Source organism: Zingiber officinale, chromosome 7A, assembly GCF_018446385.1.
Source record: "Zingiber officinale cultivar Zhangliang chromosome 7A, Zo_v1.1, whole genome shotgun sequence".
Classification (NCBI taxonomy): domain Eukaryota; kingdom Viridiplantae; phylum Streptophyta; class Magnoliopsida; order Zingiberales; family Zingiberaceae; genus Zingiber; species Zingiber officinale.
This window is the reverse complement of record NC_055998.1, coordinates 139,845,622-139,860,379: the sequence shown is the minus strand read 5'-3', so window position 1 is coordinate 139,860,379 and position 14,758 is coordinate 139,845,622. Positions and strand designations below refer to the sequence as shown.

At 36.0% G+C, this 14,758-nt stretch overlaps 2 protein-coding genes and 1 pseudogene across 3 annotated transcripts; 1 reads left to right on the top strand and 2 right to left on the bottom strand.

Annotated features, from left to right (window-relative positions):
• Positions 1-397: 397 nt before the first annotated feature.
• On the bottom strand, positions 398-3,956 carry LOC122002876 (ADP-ribosylation factor GTPase-activating protein AGD12-like). 2 transcript variants are annotated; one of them, XM_042558241.1, is made up of 9 exons: positions 3,803-3,956; positions 3,037-3,110; positions 2,451-2,535; positions 2,024-2,099; positions 1,647-1,810; positions 1,449-1,560; positions 1,238-1,354; positions 999-1,094; positions 398-892 (listed from the first exon to the last, which is right to left on the bottom strand). In XM_042558241.1, exons 2-9 carry the CDS (start codon positions 3,068-3,070, stop codon positions 611-613), a joined length of 966 nt encoding a protein of 321 aa, XP_042414175.1. In that variant the 5' UTR covers positions 3,071-3,110; positions 3,803-3,956; the 3' UTR covers positions 398-610. The 2 variants fall into 2 exon arrangements, with proteins under 2 accessions (XP_042414175.1, XP_042414177.1); XM_042558243.1 differs by lacking the exon at positions 2,451-2,535 and having other exon boundaries at positions 3,803-3,910.
• Positions 3,957-5,537: 1,581 nt separating this feature from the next.
• On the top strand, positions 5,538-8,096 carry LOC121999785 (annotated as a pseudogene).
• A 949-nt stretch (positions 8,097-9,045) lies between these two features.
• On the bottom strand, positions 9,046-13,084 carry LOC122002875 (probable CCR4-associated factor 1 homolog 7). The gene is made up of 2 exons (XM_042558240.1): positions 11,545-13,084; positions 9,046-11,438 (listed from the first exon to the last, which is right to left on the bottom strand). Exon 1 carries the CDS (start codon positions 12,717-12,719, stop codon positions 11,904-11,906), a length of 816 nt encoding a protein of 271 aa, XP_042414174.1. The 5' UTR covers positions 12,720-13,084; the 3' UTR covers positions 9,046-11,438; positions 11,545-11,903.
• Positions 13,085-14,758: the final 1,674 nt, after the last annotated feature.

Sequence of the window (14,758 nt, the reverse complement as noted above, 5' to 3'; positions counted from 1 at the left end):
GTTCTTAACACGTAGCTTAAGCCGGTTAGAACGCTTAGACACACATTGTTGTGATACTATGTTCACGCAAATGAAACCTTGACCTCGATCATTTCAGGTTGTGAAATAGGTACAATTTAGTGAGTCACAGGAGCGCATTTGGTGATTGAATCAGTCCCCTTCGTGTATATTTTTTTGGGTTAATCTAAGTGTCTAAGTTTTACTCGACTAAAAAACAACTTTTCCCAATTGTGTAGTTCTCTATATTGCTTAGGATTACATCTCTTGAACGTGACATTTTGATTTTTCTTTTTTATTTTCATAAAATACTAAAAAAAAGTTAAATAATCATGCTATCTAATTATCATGATGCAATTGTTCCACTATTACTTTGATGCCAACTATAACAAGGTATTTCTGCAAAAGCTAGAAGAGACCAGACCTTCCTTTTGGGAAGTAGAGTAAACATTTTTATTTCTACATCTCCATTTTCTTTATCAAGTTTATCTTCGATATAGACAACATAATTCGTTGTTCGCCCACAAACATTGCAAAAAGTTTGATATGCACGAAACAAAATAGGGTGGCTAAACAAGACTTAGTCGAAGTAAACATTGTATGAACTTGAGATTTACTGGGTCAGAGAAATCCATTCCAGTTCTAGGTCAATCTCTCCACACTCAGCTTTTTGCAACTTCAGTGACACTTCTTGTTTGACCTTCCCATCAACTATATTGATGATGCTGTCTTTTGTGAGGGCATTGTCATTGGATTGCAGCCACTTCCCAATTTGCATATTGGTGAGCAAGTCGGGATCGCCAAACGCCATGGCTGCTGTAATCATCGGTTGGAGGTCCACCTCAGCTTCGCCCATCAGATCATCGGAGGAAATCAGGTCGTTATCAAATATTTGCTGTTTGTGGAACAAAAATCTTCCATGAACATTTCTAGGAAGCATTCGCGTGTGTATATATAGGATACAAAAGTTCATTGATCAAGTATGAGGAGGATTAACTTACGACTTTTAGTGCCCCATAGTTTTTAGAAACTGATAACTTAAGTTCCTGATTCCAAACAGGATTCAGATTGCTCTTAATGACAGATGTTTTAGCCTTCTGGAAAAAGATTAATCTTCTAATCAATCCTTAGATAGATAATAGCAGATCACTTTATGGAGAAACATATTATGTATCGACATAATTACTTGCTGGAAACATATTATCTATTGAATATGACTTGCAAAAGGGTTTAAACTTACCTGCTGTCCGAGCATCAAAACAACATATGGATCACTACTTCGCACATCTCTTATTGCTAAATTAGTGCCTTTAATTACTTTGACAATCAGTATGCCGATGAACTCTACCATCCCAACCTGAAACCGAACCGAGACATGTTATTAAAGTAACATGTAGAGTATATGCTTCTTGTGCTACAACATTTCACAATTGCAGGACGTTAGTTTTTACCGCATTAGATGAACTTTCTGAACAGACATTATTGTGTTCGGGATTGGAAGATGTTTTTGAAGGAAGAATTCGCAGACCTGGTTTCAAAAATTCTTGCCTCTCATATTTGGCCCTGTCAACTCAAAAATCGAATTGTCTTCTAGTATGAGCACTCACTCATCATTTGAGAAACCAGAGATCACTATGAATACCAAGTACCTTATGAATTCTGCCCTCTCTTCGTAACTGGAGTGTGCATTAGGTTTGGGATATCCTTCTGGAAGAAAAGCCTCATAAATGGTATTGGCATAAGAATTTCCACCAACTTCTATCATAGAGTCAATTTGTTCATCGGACCACTTATCTAGGGTTACTGATAGAACCTGAATCACAGAAGAAAACAGAGGAATGTACAGGAAATAAAATGAAAATAATCTCATCATTTGATTTGAAGAGAATACTACTGAAATCATATAACTGAAATTGGTCTAGTGTGTGTGCGCGCGCACAGATTAGATGCATCAGATTCAGGTGAGAAATGTTACTTTGCATAAGATTTAAATGCAGCAAAAACAAGAATTGTCATTAAACAGTACCTTTGAGATATGTGTGCCAAGGTTTCTGTGTACACCACTGCAACTCATACATATGAACACCCCTATGTTTGATGATCTGTAAAAACCAAATAAAAAAATAAAAAATTATATCAAGCTTTACGATCTTGAGATCTGTAATTACAATGTAGGGCTACTATCAAAATGTCTCCTGATGTTTTATTAATGTCAAAATATCCTCCAACAAGCAGTTTGAGTGGTAATTTAGTGGAAACAATGGTGGGCATTTTGAAGTTAATGAAACCTTGGGGGAGAGGCATCTTGACCTTGTGGGTACTTTGATTATTAATGTGAAAGGTAAAATACTGATATACAGATCTCTGTTCCAAAATTGTTTTTGGTTATATTCTGTCCTTGAGTACATAAAGGAATTGGAACGAGATGGATTTGGAACTAGCATGCAACTTACGCCCACTTTGGATCAGGGGCACCACAATCTGCACAAATCCGGTTGTCACTTTTAAGCATCAACCCCTTCAGCTTCCTCGTATTACCTATTAGGAGAATAACAAAATGTAGTTTGAATCCTTAGTATTCTATATATCCTGATGGAAGTATTTTTAAAAGGGCACATGATAAAATTCATTAAAATATAGATGATAATATCATAGGGGATCGAGCCCAATAACTAAGAGGATCCGTATAGCCGACTTCACTTAGAAAAAAACTTGTAATTGTTGTGCATCTCTTTTGAATATTTTAGTAAGGGTGATAAACAAAGATGAAATCTGCAATGCTGTTAGCATTTATAGATTGTGATATTTTGTAAATGCAAGGAGCATCTGTTTTTGCTGAGTTTACAGACTATATAAGAGGCAAGAACATTTCCTAATCAAAAGAAAGTCTGATAAATTGCTTCTTCAGTTTAAGGACGTCTCGTATATCTGGAAAACTTTGTATACAGGCATCTCAGTTGGTATCTGTTCATGGTAAAACAATAGGCTGTTCTAATTAAAAGACTGAACATTGAAATAACAATAACAAAATTTTGTTACTTGTAGATCTCTCGCGATCATCATGACTGCTCATCTTTGCTTCAACAGAACTTGATCACCAACGTTCTCTTACCCTGCATTAAAATCATCAGAATGTGTCTTTATTAAAAATTAAATGAGTGAACTGAATGTGTCATTTAGCAAACTAAGATAAAGGTTTCTCTACAAATAGCCTCATGAAGCTTATCTCTAGGAATGAATTGTTTTTGTTGTGAGAAAGGACAGAACCCGAAAGTAAGCAAATATAAACATCGGATCATTCGCTACTACTGCAAGAGTATTTTTCTTCCACAAAAGAATAGTGTAATTAATGGAAGTTCTCGGGGTGCACCCAACAATCTGGCAATACTTTCTCAGCGATTTCATATATTTTCTACTTCATTCTTAAAAAAGTCGAACAGAAAACCAAATCGAGTTTTATAGATTACAACGGTATGAAACACACTGCGTCATTACGCGACAAGAGAATAAATCTAGATGAAACACAATGGAAGTCGGGCAAGAACAAAAAAAGGGGACAAATTTCACCAAAAACAAAAATTTAATTGGGGCAATAAAAATCGGAATCCTGAAACAAAAGACAGGGTTGGAAATAATGCAGAGAGAGTCGATTCGGAACTGCAAGACTCAAATCTTTAAGCAGATGCAACGAGATTTCGTTAAAAAAACAAAGGCGCTAGAAAGCGATCGATAGATCAAAGGGCACAGCCAAGCATCGAGAGCATTCCGAAAGCAAGGGAGACCGATCGAAGCGCCAAGCGATCACCTGGAGACTCCGATCTATGCCAGAGACATCGACAAAGAGCGCCCGGCGAGATCTGGCGAGGCAAACCGAAATATGCGAGTAGGAAGACAACGGAAGGGGTTCAAATGCCTCCTGGTGCGCCGTGTGCATCGAAATGGGAAGCGATTGTGGGATCTATGTGGGTCCCATGAACCATTCTAATAGAATTCGGGCGCGTGTCGTTTTAAAATCCGCTTGCTTTAATTAAAATCTGTCGTTAATAATATAGAGGGAGCAAAGTGAAAGTGGGATGACTTTAAAGATGTGTTTACTTGGGAGGAGCAAATGTTTAGGAGGGATCCAAGAGGATATCTGTCGGTGCGATTCGCGCTAGAATTTGGCCGGATCTAAATAGGAACTTAGATAGCAGTAATCTCCCTAGGTTCATCTTTCCTCCAAGGTATAGTTGTAATTGGATTGACCGCCGGAGGACATCGATGATGGGTTGAGGTGACGAATTGGATATCGGATTAAGAGATTTTGGGATAGAGAATCCGATCTTTTATATTTGAGAGTGTATAAACTGTGTTATTAATTTATTTGATAAGCGAATTAGAGTAGAAAATTGTCTACCTAAAAAAATTTAGATCCACTACATTAACGGTCCCCTAGTGTCAGCCCCACGAATATAGAGGAAGGTACATGTAAGTACATAGGTATCAGATGCATGATAGAGTAAATTCTAGATCGTCAATTCCTAAGAATCAACTCCTGACTATTACGTCAGAAATATTATACGTACATCGTACGTGTTACGTCATGTGGGCAAAAAAAAAAAAAAAAAAAAAAAAAAAAAACTGTCTACCTGAATATATTATAGAATGTTTAGCTTAAAAAAATTAACTCTAAAGTTACATTTAAAAAAAAAAACAAAATCTTTAAAAATTGATTCATTGCATGCTTTTTTTATTGTCTGGGATGTATACCCTTAAAAATTAATATTAATCATAATTAAGCTTTTATCTCGATAAATAAAATCGATTCTATGAATCCTTCTCTCAATCCTTTATTATATCTGTATTTATATTTAAATAATTTTTATCTATTTTATTATGGTTAACTAAGGTTTTTTTTCTTTAAAAAAAATCTCATCCTCTATATATATTTATTATATTCTCAAATTACCGAACTCAGATATTTATTAAATGCTTAAGAATACAACCATATCATCTTAAATGCACATTTTAGGGGTTTTCATACAATTTTGATTTTCTCTGTTCTTATTTCTTATATTTCTTTTCAAATGTCATCTTCGACTCTATATATATATTTATTTTCTCGTGTATTCATTTAATAATCAATATTTAATTCCATATAATAAAATAAGTTTAACTGTTATATAAAACTTCCATCCTAAGCTTTAGATACACCTTCAAAAAAGCACAGATCAAAGTAAGGACTAATTAAGGTAAAAGTCAAAGTTAAGTGGTCAAAATCATATGATCAAATGGATCTTAAATTATTAATCAGGATAGATTGGTCGAGCAAGACTTGCCTTATCGGTTAGATATGAAGGGTCGATCAGACTTTCCGAGTGGTCGCCCTTTATAATTTACAGACGAAATTTGAATCTAAGTACTATACGTTCTTAGCCGTTGAATATCTTATATAAAAAAATTTAAATTAATTTTTAATAAATGTGCTCGTTACAGCAGTTTGTTATTTGAAGTCTCAAGTTTCGTCTTTGCGTGCCATTGAACTAGAATAAATGAAAATTCGTTGCAACAGACGCGTGCCACCGAACTTCTTTTGGGCATCCAGTTGGATCCCCTTCACACTTCTCGCACCCGATGGCTCCACACGAATCTCGGGAGCCGCCGCCCGCCCTCCCTCGATTCCTTCTCCCCACACCACGCGATCGCTCCGCGGCCGCGAAGAAACCTCCCCTTTTCGTCTTCCCCAGGTCACCTTTGCCGTGACGGCACTTAGACCTGAAGGATCGGACCGTTGATCGATCGATCGATCGTTGTGGAGGAGGAGGAGGAGGAGGGTTTCCGCACCGCAGCGTTGGCCGAGATAAGTTTTCGCCTCGTTCCTTTTTCTCGTAATCTCCGTGAAACTGTTAGGGTTGCGTTGATTCCTAAGGCGCTTCGAGTAGTTCTCATCTCCGTTAGCATTTGGTGGTTGTTTTGGTTGGTTAGAGAAGGAGAGGCGGACTCCCTGTCTCAGGATTAGGGTTTCTCTACCTCCTTGATAATTGGAAATGGGCAACCCTACTGCAAAGAAAACCAAGGGTTCAGGCAGGAGAGTTACTAATCCCAAATCCAAGCATAACAGATCGAGCGAGCACGCTCCTACAATCTTCCAAGAAGACACGCAAGTCTTTGTCCATATGGCGCAGGGTTTGGAAGAGGAGGGCAACAGATTGTTCCATTCAAGGGTCTATGAAGGGGCTCTGGTCAAGTATGAGAATTTTATCAAGTTGCTTCCGAAGAACCATGCCGACCAAGTGTACCTCCACTACAACAGGGCTGCTTGTTATATGCAGTTGACTCCGGGCCTCCGGCGGACCATCCCCGAGCAATAACGGAGGGTGATCCAGCCCTCAAGGCATCGCCAAAGTACATTAATGTTTTAAGGATTTGAATCAATTGGAATTGGCATGTAAATATATCAATCTTGCTTTGCGTTGGGAACCAAATAACCTGAATGCCTTGGAGTTGTCTGAAAGGTTGAAGAAAGCGATGGAGACGAATGGCACGGTGGTGGATGGTATTGCAGCTCTTTTGCCTCCGGATGCTGCAGTAGTTAGTTCAAAGAAGAATAGGAAGAAGAATCGAAAAGCACAGGAGAAGGCATCTGAAGAACCTATGAAAGTGGTGAAGTTAGTGTTGGGGGATGATATATGATGGGTCCAAATACCTGCTAATTGTACTATGTTGCATCTGAGGGAGACCGTGGGTAAAAAATTTCCGAACCTGAAGGCCATCCTCCTCAAGTACAAGGATAAGGAGGGTGATTTCATGACAATCACGACGTCGGAAGAGCTAAGGTGGCTGAAGAATCTGCAGACCCTCAAGGCTCGGTCAGGCTGTATCTAACAGAAGTTAGTTCTGAGCATGAACCTTGGCTGGAGGATGTTAGAGGCGACAGAATGAAGCACAACATTTCAGGAAATGGAAGCATCCAAAAAGTGGAAGTGAAAACATTACCTAGTTGCTTGGATCTTAGGTTGTTCTTTTATACATTTTAACTATATTTTCTTCACTGAATCTCCAACACTTATTTGGTCTTGAAATCCAGTATTTTAAATATTTGGAATGGCTGATTAATATGTCATCATTATTAAGTCATGTTAGTCCCAACTAGTTGGTTGGTTTCTTAATTTAAACAAATCGATTTAACTTGCCCAACTATATAATTCATCAGTCATCACTGAACATCTCCATACTATCTTTACCAATTTCCTTTCCTTTTATTTTAAAATAGGGATACATGTTTAAAAAGGGTTGTTTAATGTGTCGATTTCATTTTGTACTCTATTGTCTGCATTGCTAGCTCAAGTCATTCTTTTCATGTTGCAATGCATTCATCTAAAAGATGGCTGACTAATCATTTATCCCAAAAAAATCAAACTGTAAAGAAAGAAACCAATATATATATTTGTACTCTTAATCGGACCTAATCATGTGTTGGTGAGCATTATTGAATTTTATTGGCTGAAACCTTAAAAAATACAAGATATGAGCTTGTTAAAGTTGATTAGTAACCATTAATACCGAAAGCTGGAGCTATAGGAAAGAGGTCGATCTATATATTTATAGATGGCTCAATCAACTTTGACAAAATGTTATCTAGACACCCTTTACCTGCTTTCTATAGTATTGATAAAGTTGCTGAATTGCTTTGGTTCCAGGTTTGGCCTTCAAGATCGATGAGATAGTTCAGGCGTTCCATATACGATGATAAAAAATGGATGATTGATGCCCCTTCTATTCGTCGCGAGCCATTGTTCCGTCGGAGAATTCCTAAGTTGCATAGTATGTTGGAAAGTGCATGTACTTGTTTTACCAGAAGCAGCCAGAATTTGTGAGTAGTGATGATAAGTGTTGGTGATACTTATTTCTCTATTGTCTGAGGTGCACATAAGTAATAGGTTTTTTTATTTGCTTGTTAGGTAGATTTATATTTTGATTGCTTATAATAGATCATTTGTATTTATACTTTTGGTTTATGAACTTATAACTTGCTGCTCCCATTTGAGCTCATCTTTTCGCGTATTGTATAAAAAAAAAATTATTGCTATATTTTGACTAGATTCTTTTCAGTTGGACAATACCATTTCACCTATCATTCAATTTTATACATGATTGTGTTCCATTATTCATTCTGTATCAAATCTAGTCTATGAGTTTATATAACCTACTAGGCAGTAGGATGCTTTGTAGAGTCAACATTAGAAAATAGTGCCTTCTTGTGCCAAAGAAACTTAATTCTGAAGAATAAACTAATGACGAACATGAAGAAAACTTGTAGGGAGACAGACTTAGAGAAAATAACGCTCAAAGATTATTAACATGGTAGTTGGGATCCTCTTGAGCACAAACGCAAAGTTAAAATGATTTGAAAACATGGTTCTGTTTGACAAGTTATCTTTATTTTTAAATGGGATCTCAAATCAAGCCAGATGGATGAGCCAGACGAGAACGGAGCGGATGAATCAGTAGTGCAAATTAAGTCGTCATGCTTATTCTACGTAGGGCTATAGATGAATTAAAGGTTTGGTAAGAATTTAATTATATTCGTTCAAATTAATTAAATAAATAAATTTAACAAATCATTTAACTAAATAAATATGCTTGAACTCATATTGAACTCATTAATATTCATAAATAAAGATTATAAACTATTAATAAATAATATCTGCGAACAAAATTGATGAATCATATTCATCAATATATTTCTTATTAAATAAATAAACCTCTTAAGACAAATAAAGAAACTTAATATGATACTCACTTAAACAAAGCTCGAATTAAAAATAAATTTTCAAACAGTTCGGAAAAAAAAGAAACTAAATTAAACTTAAACAATCATTTCTTAATTTATTTTAAACGTTATTTAATTTGCCTTGATTATTTTCTCAAACAAATTTAAACAATACAAAGTTTGGCTCGTTTGCCGGCTCTAATTCTACAAGAGCCTGGCATGATATAGTTATTCTATGAAAAAAAGAATTAGTTGTGTGAACCCAACCCAGCACGCAATCGCCTAGATTGAATTCATAGGCAGGCACATAACAATTTATGTTATTCACCGCAATTGTTGTACATCAAATACAAAAGCATGTACTAACACAGAATAGATACATGGCCATTCCATGCTCTACATAGACCATACAGTACAATCACATATATACAATAGTCTTCCCAGAACTGACAAAAGGAGACACTAGTTGTGAGAAATACACACCTGGACTTCCCAGAGTTGAATAATCTTCCCAGAATTGACACAATAAATCGATACTTTTACCTTAAACTTCAATGCTTAAAATTATGGCTGTGAATCGCAATAAGCTATAAAAGAGGCAACAGCTAAAACCAAAGTGAGCACATACATTTTGCCCTTATCAGAATTCAGAAAAGAATATCTAAAGAACAGAAAAAAGCAGATACTTGTGTCCAAGAATTTTTAATTACTATTTCATGTGTAAAAACGAGCAATTATGAGCCACCACAAATTCATAGGAAAACATAAGGAGAGTTTATTGGCTAGTTTAACCCTAGATCCACTAGTTAGAGCATAAAACTAGATAATGAAGAAGATTAAGACATTGCATCACGTAAATAAATTCCACATCACAAAGAAACATATTCCTTTTGTGACATTATATTTTGGTGAGTAATAATAAAATTAATCCTAAATCAAATTAGATGAGCTCCATGTTGAGATAAGAATTATAAACAAATGCAAAAAATAATAATAATAATAATAATAATTTACTAAGACTATGGAATAATTATTGATATAAAAATTTGAATAATCAATTTACAATATAAAAAATGGATGATTGATGTCCCTTCTTTTTGTCTCCATTGTTCCGTTGGAGAATTCCTAAGTAGCATAGTATGTTGGAAAGTGCATGATACTTATTTACCAGTTGCAGCCAGAATTTGGGAGTAGTGATGACAACGTGGTGATGATACTTATTTCTCTATTGTCTGAGGTGCACATAAGTAATACTTTTTTTCTAATTGTTCTGAAGCTTGGTATTTTGATTGATTATAATAGATCATTTTTACCATTTGAGCTCTCCATCTTTTCAAATATTGTATATCAAAAATTTTCGATTGCTATATCTATATTGACTTGTTATTTTCAGTTGCACAATTCCATTTCACCTATCATTCAATTCCATTCATGACTGTGTTCCATTATTCGTTCTATTCCAATTTACCTATCAAATAAGGTGCTCCACCACTAAGAACATGAATGCTAATTTTTAATTTTGAAAAAAAAAATAGTGGCATGAGTTAGCCTGTGTTTGATTGGTGGAAAAATACAAACAGAAGAGATAATTTCTTAAGAGGGGTAAAGTTGATTTTCGATATGTTATCTTTCTTTTTAAATGGGATCACAAATCAAGATATGGTTCTGAGATCAATATCGCAAGATAAATGGAATCCCTTTTGAGTTTGTTAGTGGTCGAATCATCAAGCCAGATGGATCAAGCTGTGCAAGGTTAGGCAAGTTGGACCGAATGAGCCAGACAAGATCAAAGTGGATGGGTCAGTGATGAAATCAAGTAGGGTATGCATTCGTTGTGTGAAATAGACACTTCTGGACTGTGGTTCCGTTCAACAAAAATTTAACTGCCAGACATGTAGAGTTAAAAAATCTTCCATCAATGCTTAAAATTATGGCTATGAATCTCAATAAGTTTTAAAAGAACAACAACTAAAACCCTAAACCCTTATCAGAATTCTGAAAAGAATATCTAAAGAACAGAAAAAGCAAATACTTGTGTCCAAGAATTTTTAATTACTATTTCAATTATGAGCCACCACAAGTTCATAGGAAAACTCAAGGAGAGTTTATTGGCCAGCCTGACCAAAGAACCAAAGAAATTTTATACTAAACTGGAAAACCCATGTATGTCAAAGCTCCATGCATCATTGTTTCCTATAAAGAAGTGATGACATAGAATGCCAAGGATAGAGCCGAGGCATATGCGAATAATTAACACAAAAAAAAAAAGAAATCAATTGAAATCCAGAATTTGATAATATGATGAAACCAGAAGTGGAGTAGGGGATATATAACTTCAGTCTTGTAAAATTTTGTCTGTGGATGTTAAATCCATTGATGCCCTTCGATCAATGCTAAATCCATTGTTTTACTTGGGATAAACAAGAAACTCAAGCTAACCATTTAACTTAAATTGTGACCTCATCAGTGCACTGATACCTCACAGAATACTTAAGATCCACTAAAAGTATGTCTTAAACAATTTTAAACTAAACAAATACAAAGAAATCTAGAAAAAAGGACTTACTCAAGTGTGCCATGTTAATATGGAAGATTTTGCCAGCAGAAAACCAATAAAGATATCCTGTTCAATTTCGGTAAAAGCCCAAATTATCTGATTGTGATTTCTGCAAGTAGAATCCTCCAAAACCTACAACAGTACCAAAATAAACACAAGTTATATTAAGGCAACCATGCTCCCTACAAAATTATCAAAGAAATAAACAGAAAGATCTTTCATGCTGTAAATATCATACCTAGCACAGCAACTTAGGATTTTATCAGAGGTGCGGTAGTCAAATGATCCACACAGGATGCACATCAACATCTGCAGATGAAAACACTAACAAAGAAAATTTGCAAAGAACAGTATCAATGCAGCAAGCTGGGTTCTTGAATGATAAGGATAAGAGGTGTCCAGGAGATTGTAAGGCAATAGGGTTAGGAATATAATCTACGAAATTTAAAGAAACGTCAGTATGAACAACACACAAGAAAGAACTAGCATGGAGGAGCAACACAGGCACATAAGTTTATACTCAAATCATTTTTTTTTTATTTTCCCTGTTTCAAATTCAATGAAGTCTGATAACTAGCATCACAGACCATTCAACCTTCAATCAGTATCAAGCCCATACATGACCCCCGAGTATCCCTCAATTGCCCCATTGAAGTATGTCTCTCTAAGTTTTTGGAATACCCGAGCAGTAAGCAAACTATCTGAACCAGCTTGATGAGAGATACCTATCCTTTCGACTGCCAATTGTTCAGCAAGCTTGTTAAGCCCCCCATGGAGGTAGTTTGAAAACCTCATAAGATGCTTGATGTCATATAGGACAGGGAAGAAAATCTTGACGAGTTGATGGAACTCCTCTCGAGTCTCAGGCAGCATTCTGCAGGTTAGGATCTTTAGGAGGTAACCAAAGTCATAAGGACAATGAAAAGTCACCCAGCTAACAGAATGATTGAGGACAACGCCAGACGACATGAGGAGCTCAGCGAAGCGCTTGGCGTCGACCCCAAACTCCCGGTTCTTGATGAAATCAATGCCCGACTTGGTCAAGAGCTCGATGGATTCAGGGTTGCTGATATCGTTCTCCACATCAAATTCCCTGAAGTTAAACTGCCAGACGATGGGGCGCCCCCAGGAGGAGGTAGGGAGTAACCCCGCACCATTGGTAAAGGTAAGGCCGAGCTGGATCAGGTGCAGGAGGTCGACGTTGGCCCGGAGGACATGGTAGTTACTGTCAGCGAAGCACTTGAAGACGCCAAGGGGGCGGATGGCGATGCCAGGGAACTCCGTGTCCATGGCAACGAAGGGGAAGTCGTCGACGATCTCGCGGATCATAGCGATCTCGGCGTCCAGGTTGTCGGCCCAAACGTCACGGATCTCGACTGCGGCGGCGGCGGCGGCTTTGTCCTCGTTCGACATCGAAACCTAGCGATGCTATCAGTTGCGCGCTTCCAGCGGACGGGCATAAGAAACCCTAGATCTTGGAAGGCGAGCAGACGGGAATCCTAGGCCGGCGAAGCTGACGTAGTTTGCAGCGACGGCGATCGGCGGATCCAAAAGTGATCGATTCTGGTTGCGATGCGGCGATCGGCGGGTGGAAGACGACGCGGCGAGGCGAAGATGCGGCCGGGGAAACGGAAGGGGGACTTTTTGTGAATTTTTAGGTTTAATTTGAAGTCGGCGTGGAAGCGGAGAGGAGCGGGGAAACGAACCTCGCGAAGGGGGGACCGACGTATAAAGCGCGTTTCCAACACCGCGCTCTCTCTTTCTTGTAGCCCACGATTCGCTCTTTTACTGTGCAGTAACGAGTATTTATAGAGCACCGCGGTGCGATGGTCCGCTGGAGTATCTTAACGCCCGCACGCAGACCTATCGGATAAGGAAGGCTTATCTTAACCGCTGTTTTAAAATAAATAAATAAGAATAAATGCAGTACCAACTTTAAATATTTTTATAAATCTAATTAGAGTTTTTTAATATCTATATATATATATATATTTATTTATTTATATTAATATCGATATAATAGTTATATATAACATATCTATTACAATCTAAAGTGAAATTGTTTTAATTTAATCTAAATTATTATATTTAAAGAATTATTATATTAAAATATTATTTATAAAATTTATTAAAAATATTTTAACTTAGTTAAAACTACTATAATTTATAATAGATACGATAATAATTACTACAATATAAATCAAATTCAATTAAAAGTACTTATTATAAGTTGTGTCGATTGCTATAATAACGACAAATAAAAGTACATATACATTTAAATGCAATGTACTTTTTTGGTATAATCAAAATAAAGATCTTTATTTTTATTTAAAAAAATAAAATATTATATAATGACATGTGACATGTATAAAAGGATATTTAAAAGTTGAAGGGTTTTACCAACTAAATTAGTTGGTATCATATTTTTCTTAATTCCAATAAAATAAAGCCATATATTCTTCGTGTCATTATTTTATTTTAATTCCAATAAAATAATCATATTTTGAGCTTAATGATAAAAGGATTATAAATTTGTGAATTATAAAAGAGGAAGAAACTATGAATATGATCATAGGAAAGGCTTTGCTATTTTCTTAAAACGCCTAAATAATAATAATATAAAATTAATTAACATTTTAGATGATATTAATTGATATTATTGATAATTTAGTAAAGGTCATACTGAATATTTAATCTCACATTTAAAAGGTACACTCGACTTTTATATTTATGGAAGAGTGTGCTTAACTCTTAAATCACTCATTTCTAGGGTTGTAAATGAACAAAACGTTCATGAACAAACTTGGTGTTCGGCTTGGTAAGAGCTTGTTTATGTTCGTTCAATATACATAAGATTAATTAAACAAACAAGCTTGAACAGCTCGTTAAGCTAAACAAACAAGCTTGAACATATATGTGTTCAGCTCGTTAACGTTCGTGAACAACGTTCGTGAACAATGTTTGTGAACAACGTTCGTGGACAATGTTCACAAACCATATTTATTAATAAAACTCTTTCAATATGCTAAATAAATAATAAAATAAAATAAATAAATTTAAATTATCAATCTTAATAACTAATCAAACAATTAAAAGTTTCAAACAATCAAACAAGCTTGAAATAAGAGCTTGATAACATCTAAACGAACCAAGCTCAAACCAAGCTCAAGCCAAGCTCGAACCAAGCCCAATCCAAGCTCAAGCCAAGCTTGAATTGAGAGCTTGATAACATTTAAACGAACCAAGCTCAAGCCAAGCTTCAAACAAGTTCAAGCTCATAAAAAATAAACCAAGCCAAGCTTGAACACTCATTTCAAAAGCTTGGTTCATTTTAAGCTCGGCTCGGCTCGGCTCGATTATCTTATCAAATAAGCTTGAACACCCCAAAGCTCGGCTTGGCTCGACTCATTTACAGTCCTTTCCTAAGAAAAATATAAAATAAAAAAATAACT

Excerpts from the sequence above, each read along its gene's own strand:
- LOC122002876 (XM_042558241.1), bottom strand. The coding sequence starts at position 3,070 with ATGAGCAGTCATGATGATCGCGAGAGATCTACAA. Across the intron at positions 2,100-2,450 it reads GCCCCTGATCCAAAGTGGGC|ATCATCAAACATAGGGGTGT; the intron begins GTAAGTTGCATG and ends TGGTTTTTACAG. Across the intron at positions 1,561-1,646 it reads GAGAGGGCAGAATTCATAAG|GGCCAAATATGAGAGGCAAG; the intron begins GTACTTGGTATT and ends TTGAGTTGACAG.
- LOC122002875 (XM_042558240.1), bottom strand. The coding sequence starts at position 12,719 with ATGTCGAACGAGGACAAAGCCGCCGCCGCCGCCGCAGTCGAGATCCGT.